The following is a 20992-nucleotide window of genomic DNA, read 5'->3' on the forward strand; positions in this document are numbered from 1 at the left end:
AAGTGGACAAGGTAGTTAAGAAAGCATACATGCTTGCCTTCATTGGAAGGGGCATTGAGTATAAAAATTGGCAAGTCTTGCTACAGTGGTATAGAACCTTGAAATATTGCGCACAATTCTGGTCGCCACACTATCAGAAGAATGTGGAGGCTTGGAGAGGGTACAGAGGAGGTTTACCAGCATGTTGCCTGGTCTGGAGGGTGTTAGCTATGCAGAGAGGCTGAATAGACTCGGACTGTTTTCATTATAAAGACGGGGGTTGAGGGGTGACCTGATATGAGGGGCATAGAGTGGATGGGCAGGCACTCTTTCCCAGAGTGGAGGGGTCAGTCACCAGGGGGCATAGGTTTAAGGTATATGGGCAAAATTTAGAGGATATGTGCAAGGCAGGTTTTTTACGCAGAAGGTGGTGAGTGCCTGGAATGCGTTGCTAGGGGAGGTTGCAGAAGCAGATACATTAACGGAATTCAAAAGGCATCTTGACAAACACATGGATAGGATGGGTTCAGAGGGATACGGCACAAGGAAGTGTAGAGGGTTTTGGCAAAGGTTGGTATCATGACCAATACAGGCTTGGAGGGCCGAATGGCCTGTTCCTGTTATGTATTGTTCTTTGTTCTAATCTCTGCCCTCAGGTTTAGTTACTCCTCTACTTAGTTAATTAATTAGTTTTTCAATTTTTTTTTTCAAATTTAACACAGACTCCCTACCTCCCAATCAGGTCACAGCTTTACTGTAACGTCAGTTCAGTTTCCCCCCCCCCCCACAATTTGAAAACACAGAGAGAAACACAGACACAGAGTACCACTTATCTTCCCAGACTGCACTCCGGATTTCTCCCGCTCAGCTCCACTCCCCGTGTGAAGGACTTACCTGCCTTACCTGTTACTCACCAATCAGCACTCTCCCTTATAGTCACCTGCAGCAGGGCAAGGCTGCTCACTGGAAATTTGAGTGTAACAAATCAAGGGATAGAAAACACCTCCTCCCTCCCAACTTCTAAATTCCCACCTAGCTTCAAATTACCAGCTCCCAAACCCACTCTTCGATATATCTCGCTTTGGATGTGTCCGCTGGCTCAGTGGGGAGTGAACACTCATGGCTGCTGTGGGCATTTGGGTTGGTTTTCTGATACTGGAGCGCTAATAAAACTTACAACAATATGGCAGTGAGGCTAGAAAAAAGGCTCATGTACAGCTGTGGTGATGCTGCACCTCTATGGGTGGCACGGTGGTTCGCACTGTTGCCTCACAGCTCCAGGGTCCTGGGCTCAATTCTTGCCTAGGGTGACTGTCTGTGTGGAGTTTGCACTTGATCCCCGTGTCTGTGTGGGTTTCCTCTGGGTGCTCCGGTTTCCTCCCACCGTTCCAAGATGTGCAGGTTAGGTGGATTAGCCATGCTAAATTGCCCCTTACTATCCAAAAGTTTAGCTGGGGTTACTTGGTTATGGGGAAAGGGGGGAGGCATGAGGTAGGGTGCTCTTTCTAAGGGCTGCTGCAGACTCGATGGGCTGAATGGCCTCCTTCTGCACTGTAAATTCTATAATTCCATGATGACGATGGCTGACAAGACAACTGAAGATCAGGTTGACCCAATTCAAAGTAGTAGGAAATTGATTCATTTATTAAAAGGTTATACCAGAAGGCAATTATCATCAGGTGCAAAAAGGAAATAGGTGTCAAAAGTTGAGACATGGGATATTCTGTTAAACCAGTTCCAATGATTCAAACATATCAGAAAGGTCTAAATCAGCCCCTGAGTACAGCGATGTTCCATTTTGATGACACAAAATATAACAGTGCAAACCTGTAGCCATGGATCTGAAGGCTTGTTGATGACATCCTTTGCTGGAGAGATTTCAGGGAAAACTTGGTAAAAGTATCAACCCTTTGAGCATGCTTCTGCAGAGGAAATAAATATCAACAATCTTAAGTCTCAGTGATTGCAGTGATAAAAATTACACATTGGAGAAACAGTTAATGCAACTTATGAACATATGGATCAGGAGTCTGAGGAGGCCATTCAGCCCTTCAAGCCTGTTCCACCATCAAATTATATCACATTTGATCTGATTCTGGCCTCAACTCCACATTCCTCCATACCTCCCAACCTATAATCCGATAACCTTTGACTCTCTTGTTAGTTGAGAATCTAACTACCTTTTCCTTAAAAATATTCAATGCCCCTGCCTCCGTCACCCTCCCTGGGAGAGAGTTCCAAAGATTCATAACCCTCTGAGAGAAAACATTTCTCCTCATGTTTGTCTTGAATGGAAGACGCCTTATTATTATACTAGTTCTTGCCTATCCAACATCCTTTGATCATCCACTTTGATAAGTCCCGTTGGAATGTTTCAATCAAATCATCTCTCATTGTTAAAACTCCAAAGGATAGAGACCATGGGCTGGATTCTCCGAAAACAGGCGCGATGGCCGGGACCCGGCGCCAAAAACGGCACGGGTCACTCCGGCATCAGCCCCAAACGTCGCGAAGTCTCCGGGCCCGAATGGGCTAGCAGCGGCGTGACGGCATTCGTGATGGCGTCACCCGCCATGGACGCGTCGCATCACTGACGCTGCACGGCGTAATCAACGCCGCGCGGCGTTACAGCACAATAGACCCCCCCCCCCGGAAGACCCGCTAATATGGACGCCCGCTGCACAGCCCCGAGGTTCCAGGAGCACGACATCAAGGCTCTCCTGGACGCAGTACAGGAGAGGAGGGGGGCCCTGTACCCCGGATATGGCTGCAGAGTTGCCCCACGCCTCAGCCGGCACCTGTGGAGGGAGGTGGCAGAGGCCGTCAGCGCTGTGGCTGTGACACTAAGGACAGGCACCCAGTGCCACAAGAAGGTGAACGACCTCGTCAGGGCAGCCAGGGTGTCCCACCGATGTGCGGCATAGCCCCAGGTGCAACCAACCCTAATGCTAACCCAATCCTAACCCTAATGTGCTGCACATCTCTGCCAATATACGCGCAACCGCTGTCGTGCAGTCATATACCTGTCCAACACTGTTGCCTTTTACTCCTGCCACCCACCCGCCCCCCACAGGAGAAGCGCGCACACAACAGGGGGCATGAGAGGACTGGAGGGGGCCCAGCTTATGAGAGACCACTCACCATTCATGAGGAAAGGGCCCTGGAACTGGCAGGCGGACCTGAGGACCGAGAGGTTGCCGATGCAGAGGTCGGGGGCCTACCAGAAAGTGAGACACCCATGGCCTGTTCCCATTCCCACATATCCCCCCTCCCCATATACCCCCTCCCCCATATCCCCCCTCCTGCATATCCCCACTCTCCATATCCCCCTCCCCATATTCCCCCTCCCACATATCCCCCCTCCCCATATCTCCCATATACCCCCTCCACCATATCTCCCTCCCCATATTCCCCCTCCCACATATCCCCCCTCCCCATATCTCCCATATCCCCCCTCCACCATATCCCCCCTCCCCCATATCCCCCTCCCCCATATCTCCCTCCCCCAAAACCCCCTCCCCCATATCCCCTGATCACCGCCCGCGTGTCTAACCATGCATGCTGTATTGTGTATTGCACGACCAAAAGTCGAGGCACCCGTCTCCGCTGATGCGGACCGCCTGCAGGACGCCCCAGGGCGGCCACGAGAGAGAGAGAGACCCAGCCCCTCTGGCATGCGACCCCCGCAGGACGCCCCAGGGCGGCCACGAGAAAGGGAGAGACCTGGAGCAACAGGGAGACAACGCCCCCATCTCGTGCAGGTGCGGCGACGCAGGCGTGTGACACCCAGCGACGAGGGGAGAAGCCACAGGCCCCCGTCGCAGCCGAGCCAGGACAGCCCTACCCAGGACACACCTACCCAGGACAGCCCTACCCAGGACAGCCCTACCCAGGACACCCCTACCCAGGACAGCCCTACCCAGGACACCCCTACCCAGGACAGCCCTACCCAGGACAGCCCTACACACATGACACCGAAATACAGGACACTGACACACAGTTGACGGGTGGAGACAATGCGCCACCCCAGAGTACGATGGACTCCGAGTCGGACGATCCTCGCGACACAACGCAACTGCTGTCTGCAACACCCTCCACCATCGCAGAGACACTCACCTCGGTTGGGCACTTTAGTGATGAGGCGTCTGGTATACTCACTGGTGCGCACAACACAGTCGTACCGGTATAGCAGGTGGAGGTAATGAAATGAAATGAAATGAAAATCGCTTATTGTCACGAGTCGGCTTGAAAATCCCCTAGTCGCCACATTCCGGCGCCTGTTCAGGGAGGCTGGTACGGGAAGGAGCAGGGTAGTGTCCTTCCCTACACTGACAATGGCAGTGTCCTGGGTAGGAGCAGCAGAGGGGCCGGGTGGTCGGAGGGCATCCTGTGCAAGAGAACATCTGCCGCCCGACAGGTCCCGGGTTCCTGGAGTTACCACACCCACCCATAGACCCGATGCAGCCACCAAACCTGGGACGAAGGAAGAAGATGATGGCTGGCTTGCAGCAGCTGCAAACGCAGGTGGCGGAGTGCGCCCGCGTCCAGGAGCTGGGAGTGGTGCCGGTCATGCGTGCCACCCAGGACAAAACCGCACGGGTGGCGTACGCAGTGGAGGCAATGGGTGCGGTGGTGTCAGACATGGGGAGCAGGATGCGAGGCCTGGGGCATTCCGTGAAGGCGGCCTGTGTGGCCCAGGACTTGGCTTCCCTCTCACAGGAAGCCATGAGCCAGAGCCAGCGGCAGATGGCAGAGGCGCTCAACGCCGGGCCCAGTCTCAGCAGGACATGCGCAGTCCCAGCAGGCAATGGCCCAGTCTGTACAGGCAATGGCCCAGTCTCAGCAGGCCACGGCCCAGTCTCAGCAGGCCTTCGCTGAGACAGACAGGGATGGGCAACTCCCTGAGCTCCATGGCTGCAAACCCGCAGACCCTTGTCGATACCAGCACGGGCCTCCAGGACTGGCAGCAGCAGCGGCAGGTGTTGGGGGGGCGTCGGATGGCCGGTACGTTCGCACCCCTGACCCATATAGAGGTCCGGGGGCCGTCGGGCACCCCGAGGGAGGAGGAGGTGCTGGGGAGGTCCCAGAACACTGCAGCACCTCGGACTCGGAGGGGTGGTCTTATGTCGGCCCCAGGTGAGTGGGGCTGCCCTCTCCATCCCCCCGGGCAGAGGACGGGACCATGCGCTGCAGTGTCACGGCCGCATGCAGGGATGGGGTACTTTGGCCATGGGTCAGACATTGTCCAACGATGTGGAGCCAGGAGCTCATTGCAGAGCCGGTCGTCGTCATCCTCCATGGCCTGCAATAGACACGCTTCCACCGAAGACTGTGAGCCCGGCCCGTTGTGCCGCAGGTGGATCTGCAATGGAGGGGTGGTGTGCATGCGGGGGGGGGGGGTGAGGGTGTAGGTGCTGGGTGGCTGAGGCGGGGTGACGGTGGTCGGATGTTGCCATGGTGTGCGGTATGTGGCCATACTCGCCGATTCCCACACTCCCTAGTCAGTGAACCCGCCGGTAACGGTGGGCAGCCACCCGCCCATTTCCAGCCCGTCCACGGCCCTGTTATCTGCAGGTGGCCGCACGGCGATGTGCATCCCATCGATCGCGCCCTGGACCACGGGAAAACACGGCAGAGAAGCCCACAGCCCGGGCATCCTGGCTCGCCCGGTCCACAGGGAAGCGGGTGCAGCGGTCCGCAATGGCATAAAGGGCGTCTGTCACTGCCCGGATGCACCGGTGCATCGATGTCTGCGAGATGCTGGACAGGTCCCCACTCGGCGCCTGGAATGACCCCGTGTCATAAAGATTCAGGGCCACCCTAACCTTGACGGGCATGGGGAGAGGGTGTCCTCCCCCAGTGCCACGCGGTGCCAGGTGTGCCAGCAGGTGGCAGATGTGTGCCTGATTTCCCGGCTCATCCGTAGTCTCCTCCTGCATTCCTGGTCCGTGAGGTCCTGGTACGACAAATGGGGCCGGTACACACGGGGCCTCCTCCGGCGTATCCGTCGCTGTGGCGCCACAACGTCCTCCTCCCTCTCCTCGTGCTCCTCCTCCTCTTCGTGCTCCCTCTCCTCCTTCTCCTCGTCCTGTCGGGCGGATGGCCCTCCAGCCTTGGGTGGCTGTTTTTACCCCTCTGCGGCATGCTCCTCTGGGGCAGCCTGCGCCGCCTCGCTGGCACGCTCCTCCTCCTCCTCCCGGCACAGTCTCCCCCACCCCGGCACTGTCCCCCCCCTCCCCAGCACTGTCCCCTCCTCCCCGGCACTGTACCCCCCTCCCTGGCACTCACCCCCACCTCCCCGGCACTCTCCCCCCCTCCCCGGCACTCTCCCCTCCCTCCCCGGCACTCTCCCCCCCTACTCTCCCTACTTTGATAGCACAATATCATATTGGACAGCCAATCTTATCTCCATGCTAGTATGCTATACTCTATACCCATGAGTTTTTACTTTGTGCATTAACCTTTGATGTTGAACCTTGTCAAATGCCTTCCAGAAATCCAAGAACAGCACATACACAGCCTCCCCTTTATCCACAAAGGGGTGAGTTTCTTACCATCTACCCTGGGCACGATTCAGCCAAAAAGGTTCCAGTGTCATTTTGAGCTGGTTTGAGGGGGTGTTTTGCGTTGGCTGCATTAGCGAGACTGCGGCCTGTATTCACCCGCACTTAGTTTCCAAAATGAACCCCATGTGAATTTTGCCATGCTTGGCTTCCTCGTCGTCTGACTTACCGACGTGTGCCTCAACTGCTTGCTACTAACAAGTGGAAGCTGCTTTTAAAAGCTCCCTCAGCCCTCACTCCAAGTCAAGAATGAGGATGGCAGCCCGGAGATCTGCTCCTCGTTTTGTGAACACCGACATGGCCAAGCTTCTCCATGCGTGGACGAGAGCCAGAGCACCCTGTTACCCTGAGGAGGTCAGAGAACCAACAGTCGGGTCAGCAATTCTGTCTGGGAGGCAGTGTCAGTAGCTGTCAAATGACCAGGAGGACCTCCATCTAGTGTCGGAAGAAGACAAATGAGCTGCAAGGGTAAGTTTGCACCTCTCTCCTGGCATCAGTTCTGCCTGCCCGTCCATAATTTTCCAAACTCCCCCCTCCTCCCAAATCCACTGGCTGACACCCCACACCCTCCCAATATCCGATTAACAAACTTGTTCCTCTGAACCCCCATGGCACCCACCAGGGCAACCCCTTCCATCTAGGAGTGGTACTCCCACATGCCATCTGCTATAGGCGCCATGACGCATCAAGCGTGCAGTTCACAATGCCCAGTCTTTATCCCCTTAGGAGAAGATAGCCCACAATAAAAGAGAAAGACCCAAGACAGGGCAGCAGGGTAGCATGGTGGTTAGCATAAATGCTTCACAGCTCCAGGGTCCCAGGTTCGATTCCCGGCTGGGTCACTGTCTGTGTGGAGTCTGCACGTGTGTATGAAACTTTGCTTCCTGAAGTCAATGACTACCTCTTTAGTTTTGCTGACATTGAGGGAGAGATTGTTGTCATTACACCACTCCACTAGGTTCTATATCTCCCCCTTATACTCTGACTCATCGTTGTTTGTGATTCGACCCACTACGGTCATGCCATCAGCAAACCTGTAGATGGAGTCGATCTTCAGTTTAAACCAACACGGCTTCTGCTTGAATTAAAGGAATATAATTATTGATCCTCCATGGATCAAAGGGCAAGATGTTAATAGCAAAAATAAAAATAACAAAGTGTAAAACAGGGAATAAAAGGGTTAAACAGAAGAATCCTTACATTTGGTAGGACAGACAGGCTGCAACTGTGGTTTGCCCTGGAACGAGTTTCCACATATTGGATTTGGATTTGTTTAATTATTACTACTATTATTATTATTATTTGTTTTATTATCACATGTACTGAGGTACAGTGAAGAAGTTGTTTTTGAACCTGTTAGTGCGTGTTCTCAGTCTTTTGTACCTCCTGCCCGATGGGAGAAATTGGAAGAGTGAATAACCCAGGTGGAAGGGGTCTTTGATTATACTGCAGACTTTCCCAAGGCAATGGGAGATTTAGACAGAGTCAATGGATGGGAGGCGGGTTCACGCGATGGACTGGGCTGTGTTCACAACTCTCTGTAGCTTCTTACAGTCTTGGGTCGAACAGTTGCCATACCAGACTTTGGTGCAGCCAGATAGGATGCTTTCTATGGTGCATCTGTAAAAATTGTTATGAGTCAATGTGGATATACCAAATTCCCTTAGTTTCCCTAGGACGTATAGGTGCTGTGTGCTTTCTTGGTCGTAACATCGGAGCACACAACTTATCGCACCACTTCTCCTGTAAAGTTAGAAACCTACATTACATTTATGTGACTATTTGCTCCTGTGGGTGGGCCAGGATAGATTGTTGGTGATGTGCACCCCTCGGAATTTGAAGCTGTCATCCATTTCCACCATTGATGTAGAGAAGGGTGTGTATGAAACTTTGCTTCCTGAAGTCAATGACTACCTCTTTAGTTTTGCTGACATTGAGGGAGAGATCGTTGTCATTACACCACTCCACTAGGTTCTATATCTCCCTCTTATACTCTGACTCATTGTTGTTTGTGATTCGACCCACTACGGTCATGCCATCAGCAAACCTGTAGATGGAGTTGGAGCCACATTTTGCCACAGTCTTGTAGAGTGTATAGTAGGGGACGAGGTATGCAGCCTCGTAGGGCCCCGATATTGAGGAATATCATTGAGGAAGTGTTGTTGTTTATCCTTACTGATTGTGGTCTATGGGTCAGAAAGTCGAGTGATTCGGTTACAGAGGGAGGAGCCAAGTCCTTGGTTTTGGAGCTTTGATATGAGCTTGGCTGGGATTATGGTGTTGAAGGCAGAGGTGTAGTCAATGAATAGGAGTCTGATGTAGGAGTCCTTGTTGTCGAGATGCTCCAAGGATGAGTGTAGGGCCAGGGAGATGGCGCCTGCTGTGGACCAGTTGTGGCGGTATGCGAATTGCAGTTGATCAAGGCATTCTGGGAGTATGGAGTTTATGTGTCTTATGACAAACCTGTCAAACCACTTCATTATGATCGATGTCAAGGCCACCGGACGGAAGTTGTCGAGGCTTGTAGCCTGGTTCTTCTTTGGTATGATAGTGGTCTAGGTCTTCTTGAAGCAGGTGGGAACCGCAGATAGCATTGTGGATACCACAATCACTTGACAGCTCCAGGGTCCCAGGTTCGATTCCGGCTTGGGTCACTGTCTGTGTAGAGTCTGCACATCCTCCCCGTGTGTGCGTGGGTTTCCTCCGGGTGCTCCGGTTTCCTCGCACAGTCCAAAGATGTGCAGGTTAGGTGGATTGGCCATGATAAATTGCCCTTAGTGTCCAAAATTGCCCTTAGTGTTGGGTGGGGTTACTGGGTTATGGGGATAGGGTGGAGGTGTTAACCTTGGGTGGGGTGCTCTTTCCAGGAGCCGGTGCAGACTCGATGGGCCGAATGGCCTCCTTCTGTACTGTAAATTCTATGAAACAGAGTAGGGAGAGTTGAAAATGTCCGTGAACACGTCCACCAGTGGGTCTGCGCAGGATCTGCATGCATGACCAGGAACCCCATCAGGACCCGTTGCTTTCCGAGGGTTCACTTACAAGAAGGTCAATCTGACTTTGTAAGCTGTGATGGTAGCTATGGGTGTGTCCGAGATTGCTGGGACAGTTGACAACAGTTTGATGATTTCCTGCTCGATCGGAGTTCATTCGGGAGGGGTGTGCTGCTGCCGGAGAGTCTACTCGGCTTTGCTTTCCAGTCTGTTATGTTGTTTATGCCTTGCCACAACTGATGAGAGTCCGTGATGTTAGTCTGTGACTCTAGCTTAGTCTGGTATTGTCTCTTGACATCCCTGATGATTTTGCGGAGGTCGTACCTGGATTTCTTGTATAGGTCAGGATCACCTGTCTTGAACACCTCAGACCTGGCCTTCAGTACAGAGTGAATCTCCCGAGGGATATGGGCCAAATTCAGGCAAATGGGGTTTGCTGAGATGGGCTTTTGGGTTGGCATGGACCAGTTTGGGCCAAAGGGCCTGTCTTCGTGCTGTAGATTATTTGATTCTATTTTTAAACCATGGTTTCCGGTTGGGGAACATACTTAATACCTTCTTTGGCACGTAATTTTCTACACACTTGCTGACGTCTGTGACGGTGGTGGCATTTAAAGATGGCTTGAAGGCCGCCCCTCCCCGGGCCCAGGGGGCAACCCCTGACCTGGCACATTTCAGCCTCCCCAAATAACTACAACCCATCTGAAGGGTGCCCCCACCCCTAACCGAGCACTAGTACAGTAGCACCAGTGCCCTTGAGCTGCATGCCAGTAAATTAAAATGGCTACTCACCTCTTCCCATGCCCTCGGCAGTCAGTGCGCCAGCTTCCAGTTTTTGTGAAGGAGTACTAAACGACTTCTCACTGGGGAGTCGGGTGACTTCTGGGAGGCCATTGCATTCGACTTCTATCTTGCGAATGAGAGTGAAATGAAGGAAGATGAGGCTGAATGACCTTCTTGCCATTTTTGGGTGAGATCTGGAATTCGCCATCGGGAGCAGACCGGATGAATCACAAAATGGTTTGCGCCCGGAGCAATTATCGATTTTCGCCTTTCCCGCAATTCACCTGGTGTGGTAGTCACCACTAGCTGTATTATATGTATTACGGTAAGACATATATACTAGAGGTACATGGGTAAATCCCTGCCTGCTGGCTCCGCCCAGTCGGCGGCGTGTAAATGTGTGTGCTCTCCGATGCTGCAGCCATTCTGGTAGCAGCTACAGGAGGCACATCTTTGCTCAATAAAGCCTCGATTATTCCACTACTCTCATCTTTGTGGTAATTGATAGTGCATCAATTTATTGAGCAAAGATTTATTAAACGATGGATCTTCGCATCAAGCCTGATCACCTTCAGCTGAGCCCTCAAGCAGCCAACGTGTTTGACCACTGGCTAGCCTGCTTCGAAAGCTACCTCCGAACATCCGCTGCGGAACCCTCAGACGCTCAGAAGCTCCAAGTCCTTTATTCACGGGTGAGCCCTGACATTTTTCCTCTCATTCGGGATGCGCCCACTTACTCCGAAGCAATGGAGCTCCTGAAGGGACATTATGTTCGGCCAGTCAATCAATTATACGCCAGACACCTCCATTCCACGAGACAGCAACTCCCTGGTGAGTCCCTAGACGATTTCTGGCGTGCCCAGCACATCCTGGGGAGGAACTATGACTGCCAGGCAGTTTCGGCAGTCCAGCACACAGAACCTTTAATCCGAGACGCCTTTGTTACGGGCATGAGGTCTGCGTACGTCCGTCAGCGCCTATTGGAAGGGGGAACCTTGATCTTGTGGGAACCAGGCAGCTTGCGAACTCATTAACAGTGGCCTCCCGTAATGTCCAGTCGTACGCCCCCGAACGCACGGCACCCTCATGGGCATTGTGGGCCTCACCAGCTGCCGACTCCAGCTCACCGCAAGCCTGCGCTGCGCAGCAGCCAGCCACCCCGGGGGGCACAAATGCTATTTTTGCGGGCATAACAAACACCCCCGTCAACGCTGCCGGCGCGGAGCACAACCTGCAAAGGCTGCGGAAAGAAGGGACCCTTTGTTTCTGTGTGCCCGGTCCAGTCGCTCGCTGCTGTTTCTAGGCCCAGTGTTCCTACACCCCCCCAGTGCGACCCAGGGGCGCTGCCATTTTCCTCCTCGCAGGCCATGTGCGGCCCATGGGTGCCACCATCCTTAATGAAGCCCGCCATGGGCGCTGCCATCTTTGGCGCAATTTTGGATGGCGCCTCAGGACCCCTGCTTGTCTGGCCGTTCATCGCCTGCTGCTACCTCCACCACCGCTGACCAGCCCGGGACCTCCCAACAGCTGCTGTAGATCGCCTCGATCACCCTGGACCAGTCCCGGCCCCGCAACCTAGCGACTGCAACGACAATGGTGAAAATCAATTGGCACAAGACGTCCTGCCTTTTTGACTCCGGGAGCACAGAGAGCTTCATCCACCCCACGACGGTAAGGCGCTGCTCCCTCGCGGTACACCCCGTTATCCAGAAAATCATCCTGGCCTCCGGATCCCATTCCGTGGAAATCCAGGGATACTGCATCGCGACCTTCACCGTCCAAGTCGTAGAGTCCTCCCCCACCTCTGCGCTGCCCTGTTACTCGGCCTGGACTTCCAGTGCCACCTCCAAAGCTTAACCTTAAAATTTGGCGGACCCCTACCCCCTATGCGGCCTCACGACCCTTAAAGTCGAACTACCTTCCTTGTTTGCAAACATTACCCCGGATTGCAAACCCGTCGCCACCAGGGGCAGACGGTACAGTGCCCAGGACAGGACCTTCATCTTCAGGAGCTTCTGCAGGAAGGCATCACTGAGGCCAGCAACAGCCCCTGGAGAGCCCAAGTGGTAGTAGTTAAGACTGGGGAGAAGCACATGATGGTCATTGACTACAGTCAGACCATCAATCGGTACACGCAGCTCGACGCGTACCCCCTCCCACGCATATCTGACATGATCAATCAGATTGCACAGTATCAGGTCTTTTCCACAGTGGACCTGAAGTTCGCCTCCACCAGCTCACCATCCGCCCGGAGGACCACCAATACAGTGTGTTCGAAGCAGATGGCCACCTCTATCACTTCCTTCGGGTTCCCTTTGGCGTGACTAATGGGGTCTCGGTCTTCCAGTGTGAGATGGACCGAATGGTGGACCGGTACGGACCGCGGGCCACCTTCCCATACCTAGCCCCACGATGAGCAGGACTACGACGCTAAGCTCCTAAAATTTCTCCAGACCGCTAAGCTCCTTAATCTCACATCCTTGGCTATGTCATGGAAAATGGAGTCCTGGGGCCCGACCCCAACCGCATGCGCCACCTCATGGAACTCCCCCTTCCCCACTGCTCCAAGGCCCTGAAACGATGCCTGGGGTTTTTCTCCTACTATGCCGAGTGGGTCCCTAACTATGCGGACAAGGCCCGCCCACTCATTCAGTCAACAGTTTTACCCCTAATGGTTGAGGCCCGCCAGGCCTTCCACCACATCAAGGCAGGCATCGCCAAGGCCATGATGCACGCGGTCGACAAGCCCCTCCCCTTACAGGTCGAGAGCGAAGCATCGGACGTAATTCTGGCCGATACCCTCCACCAGGCAGGCAGGCCCGTGGCCTTCTTTTCCCGCACCCTCCATGCCCCCCAAAATCGGCACTGCTCTGATGAAAAGGAGGCCCAAGCCAATGTGGAAGCTGTGCGGCATTGCAGGCATTACCTGGCCGGCAGGAGATTCACTCTCCTCACTGACCAACGGTTGGTTGCCTTCATGTTCATGCGGGGCAAGATCAAAAACGATAAGATCTTGAGGTGGAGGATCGAGCTCTCCACCTACAATTACGAGATTTTGTATTGCCACGGGAAGCTCAACGAGCCCCCGACGCCCTATCTCGCGGTACATGTGCCAGCACACAAGTGGACCGACTCCTGGCTCTGCCACCCGGGATCACCCGATTCGTCCATTTCATCAAGGCCCGCAACCTGCCCTACTCCATTGAGGAGGTCAGGACTGTTACCAGGGATTGCCAGGTCTGCGCAGAGTGCAAGCCGCACTTCTACCGGTCAGATCGACGCACCTGGTGAAGGCCTCCCGCCCCTTTGGGCACCTCAGTATGGACTTCAAAGGGCCCCTCCCCTCCACCGACCGCAACACGTACTTTCTGAACGTGGTCGATGAGTACTCACAGTTCCCTTTCGCTATCCCGTGCCCCGATATGACTTCTGCCACGGTCATTAAACCCTCCACAGTATCTTCACTCTGTTCGGTTTCCCCGCCTACATCCACAGCGATCGGGGATCCTCCTTTATGATTGATGAGCTGCGTCAGTTCCTGCTCAGCAAGCACATTGCCTCGAGCAGGACGACCAGCTACAACCCCTGGGTAAACGGGCAGGTGGAGAGGGAGAACGGGATGGTCTGGAAGGCCATCCTGCTGGCCCTGCGGTTCAAAAATCTCCCGGTCTTGCGTTGGCAGGAGGTCCTCCCCGACGCGCTCCACTCCATCCGATCGCTCCTCTGCACGCGACTAACGAAACCCCCCATGAACGTCTCTTTGCCTTCCCCAGGAAGTCCACCTCCAGGGTCTCGCTCCCAACATGGCTGACAGTTCCTGGAGCCGTCGTCCTTTGCAAGCATGTGCGGATCCATAAGTCGGACCCTTTGGAAAGGGTCCACCTCCTTCACGCGAACCCACAGTACGCCTACGTGGCGCACCCCGACGGGCGCCAGGACACAGTCTTCCTCCGGGACCTGGCACCCGCTGGATCCCCATCCACGGTCCCCGACCCGACACCGCCCCCCCCTCCCGTCCGGTTGCCTCCTTCACCCCTGCGCCACTCACCCTCCCCCAGCGGACCTCATCGCAGCCCCGCCCCAGGAGGATCCGCCCTCCCACTGGTTGCATTCAGGAGTGACGAAGACGAGGCAACACGCTCCCGGAGTCATATGTGATCAAGTCGGCGCCCACATCACCACCAGGACTGAAGCAATCACAGAGGAGGATCAAGGCCCCCGACAGACTGAACTTGTAAATTGTTTCCATCACCCCCGCCGGACTCTTTTTTTTAACAGGGGGTGAATGTGGTAGTCACCACTAGCTGTATTATATGTATTACGGTAAGACACATATACGAGAGGTACATTGGTAAATCCCTGCCTGATGGCTCCGCCCAGTAGGCGGCGTATAAATGCTAGCCGGTTCTGCAGCCATTCTGGTAGCAGCTACAGGAGGCACAACATCTTTGCTCAATAAAGCCTTGATTATTCCACTACACTCGTCATTGTGGTAATTGATAGTGCATCACCTGGCCCACCTGGATCTGCGCAGGGTGCAATACGGTGGCTGAATCATGCCCCAATCTATGTTTAAACAGGGAAAGACTGCAGAAAGCTGCAGCACAGAGCTATTTGGGAGTCCTCGTGCACATAAATCACAAAAATCTAGCATACAAGTTCAGCAGGTAATTGGGAAGACAAGTGAAATGTTGGCCTTCATTTCAAAGGGAATGGAATATAAAGACAGAGACATCTTGCTAAAACTATGCAAAGCTCTAGTTAGACCATCCCTGGAATACTTTGAACAGTTGCTCCCCTTATCCAGACATACTCTAATTGGAGGTAGTCTAGAGAAGGTTCATTAGGTTGATGTCGGGTATGGAGGGATTTTCTTCTGAGGGGAGTTTGAGTAGGTTGGACCTGTACTCATTGGATTTCAAAGGAATGAAGAGGCGTATAGGATTCTCAGGGAGCTTCACAGGATAGAGACTGAGAGGTTGAGTCCTCTGCCCTTGTGGGAAAGTCTAGGACCAGAGGACATCATCTCAGAGAAAGGGGTTGCCTATTTTAGACTGAGATGAGGAGGAAAGGCTTCTCCCAGAGACTAGGGAATTAGTGAAATTCTTTACCATAGAGAGCTGTGGAGACTGGATCGTTGAGTATTTTTATAGAGTCAGTCATAGAGTTATAGAGTCATAGAGGCCTGCAGCACGGAAAAGGCCCTTCGGCCCATCACTTCCACGCCAGTCTAATCCCATGTTGCAGCACTTGGCCCATAGCCTTGTATGCCTTGGGATCGCAAGTGCATATCGAAATACTTCTTAAATATAATGAGGGGCTCTGCCTCCAACAGTAAGTTCCAGGCTCCTCTATTTTTTGGATGAAAAGGCTTTTCCTCACATTCCCTCCAAACCTCCTACCCAGAACAAAGAACAAAGAAAATTACAGCACAGGAACAGGCCCTTTGGCCCTCCCAGCCTGCGCCGATCCAGATCCTTTATCTAAACCTGTCTCCTATTTTCCAAGGTCTACTTCCCTCTGTTCCCCGCCCGTTCATATATCTGTCTAGATGCATTTTAAATTATGCTATCGTGCCCGCCTCTACCACCTCCGCTGGTAAAGCGTTCCAGGCACCCACCACCCTCTGCGTAAAAAACTTTCCACGCACATCTCCCTTAAACTTTCCCCCTCTCACCTTGAAATCGTGACCCCTTGTAATTGACACCCCCAATCTTGGAAAAAGCTTGTTGCTATCCACCCTGTCCATACCTCTCATAATTTTGTAGACCTCAATCAGGTCCCCCCTCAACCTCCGTCTTTCCAACTAAAACAATCCTAATCTACTCAACCTTTCTTCATAGCTAGCACCCTCCATACCAGGCAACATCCTGGTGAACCTCCTCTGCACCCTCTCTAAAGCATCCACATCCTTCTGGTAATGTGGCGACCAGAACTGCACGCAGTATTCCAAATGTGGCCGAACCAAAGTCCTATACAGCTGTAACATGACCTGCCGAATCTTGTACTCAATACCCCGTCCGATGAAGGAAGCATGCTGTATGCCTTCTTGACCACTCTATTAACCTGCGTTGCCACCTTCAGGGTACAATGGACCTGAACTCCCAGATCTCTCTGTACATCAATTTTCCCCAGGACTCTTCCATTGACCATATAGTCCGCCCTTGAATTAGATCTTCCAAAATGCATCACCTCGCATTTGCCTGGATTGAACTCCATCTGCCATTTCTCTGCCCAACTCTCCAATCTATCTATATTTTGCTGTATTCTCTGACAGTCCTCCTCGCTATCCGCAACTCCACCAATCTTAGTATTATCTGCAAACTTGCTAATGAGACCACCCATACCTTCCTCCAGATCATTTATGTATATCACAAGCAACAGTGGTCCGAGCACTAATCCCTGTGGAACACCACTAGTCACCCTTCTCCATTTTGAGACACTCCCTTCCACCACTACTCTCTGTCTCCTGTTGCCCAGCCAGTTATTTATCCATCTAGCTAGTACAGCCTGAACCCCATACGACTTCACTTTTTCCATCAACCTGCCATGGGAAACTTTATCAAACGCCTTACTGAAGTCCATGTATATGACATCGACAGACCTTCCCTCATCAATTAACTTTGTCACTTTCTCAAAGAATTCTATTAAGTTTGTAAGACATGACCTTCCCTGCACAAGACTATGCTGCCTATCACTGATAAGTTTATTTTCTTCCAAATGTGAATAGATCCTATCCTTCAGTATCTTCTCCAACAGTTTGCCTACCACTGACGTCAGGCTCACAGGTCTATAATTCCCTGGATTATCCCTGCTACCCTTCTTAAACAAAGGGACGACATTAGCAATTCTCCAGTCCTCCGGGACCTCACCCGTGCTCAAGGATGTTGCAAAGATATCTGTTAAGGCCCCAGCTATTTCGACCCTCGCTTCCCTCAGTAACCTGGGATAGATTTCATCCGGTCCTGGGGACTTGTCCACCTTAATGTCTTTTAGAATACCCAAAACATCCCCCTTCCGTATGATGACTTGACCTAGAGTATTTAAACATCCATCCCTAGCCTCAGAATCCGTCATGTCCCTCTCCTTGGTGAATACTGTTGCAAAGTACTCATTAAGAATCTCACCCATTTCCTCTGACTCCACGCATAAATTCCCTCTTTTGTCTTTGAGTGGGCCAATCCTTTCTCTAGTTACCCTCTTGCTCCTTATATATGAATAAAAGGCTTTGGGATTTTCCTTAACCCTGTTAGCCAAAGATATTTCATGACCCCTTTTAGCCCTCTTTATTGCGCTTTTGAGATTCGTCCTACTTTCCCGATATTCCTCCAAAGCTTCATCAGTTTTGAGTTGCCTCGATCATATGTATGCTTCCTAAACCAGGGGCTGGTTTAGCTCACCAGGCTAAATCGCTGGCTTTTAAAGCAGACCAAGCAGGCCAGCAGCACGGTTCGATTCCCGTACCAGCCTCCCCGGACAGGCGCTGGAATGTGGTGACTAGGGGCTTTTCACAGTAACTTTACTGAAGCCTAGTCGTGACAATAAGCGATTTTCATTTCATTTCATTTTCATTTTTCATTTTAGCTAGTCTCACAATTCCACCCGTCATCCATGGTTCCCTAATCTTGCCATTTCTATCCCTCATTTTCACTGGGACATGTCTGTCTTACACTCTAATCAACCTTTCCTTAAAAGACTCCCACATTTCAACTGTGGATTTACCTTTAAACAGCTGCTCCCAATCCACATTCCCTAGCTCCTGCTGAATTTTGTTACTCTCTTGCCTTTCCCCAATTTAGCACTCTTCCTTCAGGACCACTCTCGTCTTTGCCCATGAGTATTCTAAAACTTACGGAATTGTGATCGCTATTCCCAAAGTAATCACCGACTGAAACTTCAACCACCTGGCCGAAATCATTCCCCAATACCAGGTCCAGTATGGCCCCTTCCCGAGTTGGACTATTTACATACTGCTCTAAAAAACTCTCCTGGATGCTCCTTGCAAATTCTGCTCCATCTACGCCTCCAACACTACATGAGTCCCATTCAATGTTGGGGAAGTTAAAATCTCCCATCACAACCACCCTATTGCTCCTACATTTTTCTATAATCTGTCTGCATACTTGTACCTCTACTTCATGCTCGCTTTTGGGAGGCCTGTAGTAAAGTCCCAACAATGTTACTGCACCCTTCCTATTTCTTAGCTCTACCCATATTGCCTCAGTGCTCGAATCCTCCATCGTGCCCTCCTTAATCACAGCTGTGATATCATCTCTGACTAGTAATGCAACTCCTCCTCCCCTTCCACCTCCCTCTCTATCCCTCCTGAAGCATCTATACCCTGGGATATTCAGTTGCCAGTCCTGCCCTTCCCTCAACCAAGTCTCAGTAATACCAATAACATCATATTCCCAGGTACTAACCCAAGCCCTAAGTTCATCTGCCTTACCTGCTACACTTCTCGCATTAAAACAAATGCACCTCAGACCACCTGTCCCTTTGCGTTCATCATCCTTTCCCTGTCTTCTCTTCCCCTTAGTCATATTGAGTTTATTATCTAGTACCTTACTGGCTTTAGTTGCTGCCTCTTTACTGACCTCTAACTTCCTAATCTGGTTCCCATCCCCCTGCCACATTAGTTTAAAACCTCCCCAACAGTGTTAGCAAAAGCACCCCCTTACCTTAAATCTATGGACCCTGGTCATTGATCCCTACACTAAGGGGGAAAAGATTCTTCCTGTGTGCTCTCTTTATGCCCCTTATAACTTTATATTTCTCAATCATGTCCCCCTCAGTATCCTCTGCTCTAAGGAAAATAAGCCCACTCTATCCAATCTCTCTTCGTAGCTAAATCTCTCTAGCCCAGGAAACATCCTGGTAACTCTCCTCTGCACCCTTTCCAGTGCGATCACGTTCCTCCTGTAATATGGATTCTAAAACTGCACACAATACTCTAAGTAACATTTCACACAGTTACGGCAGAACCTCTCTACTCTTAAACTTTATGCCTCGGCTAATAAAAGCAAGTATACCATCTGCTTTCTCAACCATTGGGTTCACCTGCTCTGAAGGGGCCACTGTACATACACACCAAGGCCCCACTGATCCCCGGTGCTTCCCAGGGTACTGCCATTTATCATGTATTTCCTTGCCTTGTTTGTCCTGCCCAACTCCATCACATCACACTTATCGGATTGAATTCCGTTTGCCTTGATCAGTCCACCTGACCAGCCCATCAATATCCTCCTGTAATATCAGGCTATCCTCCTCACTATGTAACACCTCACCAATTTTCCCATCAACCGCGCACTTATAAGTTCATACATTCATAAGATATAGGAGCAGATTCAGGCCATTTGGCCCATCGAGTCAGCTCGGCCATTCGATCATGGTTGTTCTCATCCTGGCCTTAACTCCACCGTTCTGCCCGTTCTCCATAACCCTTCAACCAATTACCAATTAAAAATTTGTCTAAATCCTCATTAAATTTACCTATTGTCCCAGCATCCACTGCATGCTGGGGTAGAGAATTCCACAGATTAACTACCCTTTGGGAGAAGTAGTTTCTCCTCAACTCTGTTTTAAATTTGCTATTTGTTACCCTAAGACCTTGCGTGCTAGAATTCCCCACAAGAGGAAGCATCCGCTCCATATCTACTTTATCCATATATTTTATCAACTTGTATATCTCAATTTGATCTCCCCTCATCATCTAAACGTATATGCATCTCAGCGTATATGCCTAAACTGTTCAATCTCTCTTCATATGACAACCCCCTCATCTCTAAAATCAACCTAATGAACCTCCTATGAACTGCCTCCAGTTCCACTCCATATTTCCTCAAATGAGGGGTCCAAAACTGTGCACAATACTCCAGGCGTGGTCTCATCAATGCCGTCTATAGTTGCAGCAACACTTCCTTACCTTGATACACTGTACCTCAAGCTTTAAAGCCAACATTCCATTCACTTTCTTTATTATCTGCTGTACCGGCATGCTAGTTTTCCTTCATGAAGGAGGACCCAAATCCCTCTGCAACGGAGCACCCCGAAGTATCTCCCCATTTACATAGTAACCTGCATTCCCATTTTTCCGACCAAAATGCATGCATGACCTCACACTCATCCACACTAAACTCCATCTGCCAAATTTTGGCCACTCTCCTGACCTATCTATATCCATTTGGAAAGTTCTTATTTCTTCATTACAAGTTACTGTCCCACCTATATTCATATTGTCTGCAAATTTGGCCACAGAACCTTCTATCCCTGTATCCAAGTCATTCATATAGATTGTAAATAGCTGGGGCCTCAAGGGCCAAACTATGTGGTAACCTACTAGTTACATCTTGCCATCCAGAAAAAGATCCATTTACCCCGACTCTCTGTCTTCTGTCCATTAGCCAGTCTTCTTTCCAAGCTAATAAATTGCCCCTAATCTCATGTGATCTATCCTTGTGAATTAACACAAGGGCAGGTGATAGATTTGTTAGTGGGGGAGCATTTTGGAGGTAGTGACCACAATTCTGTGACTTTCACTTTAGTAATGGAGAGGGATAGGTGCGTGCAACAGGGCAAGGTTTACAATTGGGGGAAGGGTAAATACAATGCTGTCAGACAAGAATTGAAGTGCAGAAGTTGGGAACATAGGCTGTCAGGGAAGGACACAAGTGA

The 20992-nt window shown here is 51.5% G+C and overlaps 1 protein-coding gene across 7 annotated transcripts in view; it reads right to left on the reverse strand.

Moving 5' to 3' along the window:
* The window catches only part of LOC119969344 (synaptonemal complex protein 2-like), an 855597-nt gene that overhangs the window by 121949 nt on the left and 712656 nt on the right, over positions 1-20992 (reverse strand). For all 7 annotated transcript variants that reach the window (XR_005461337.1, XM_038802871.1, XM_038802868.1 and 4 more), the window contains one exon: positions 1807-1901. Coding sequence is in view for 6 of the 7 variants with exons in the window: in XM_038802871.1 (XP_038658799.1) it covers positions 1807-1901 (95 nt within the window). In the remaining variant the exon portion in view is untranslated. The remainder of the gene's footprint in view (positions 1-1806; positions 1902-20992) is intronic.

This window comes from Scyliorhinus canicula, chromosome 7 (assembly GCF_902713615.1).
Source record: "Scyliorhinus canicula chromosome 7, sScyCan1.1, whole genome shotgun sequence".
Taxonomy (NCBI): domain Eukaryota; kingdom Metazoa; phylum Chordata; class Chondrichthyes; order Carcharhiniformes; family Scyliorhinidae; genus Scyliorhinus; species Scyliorhinus canicula.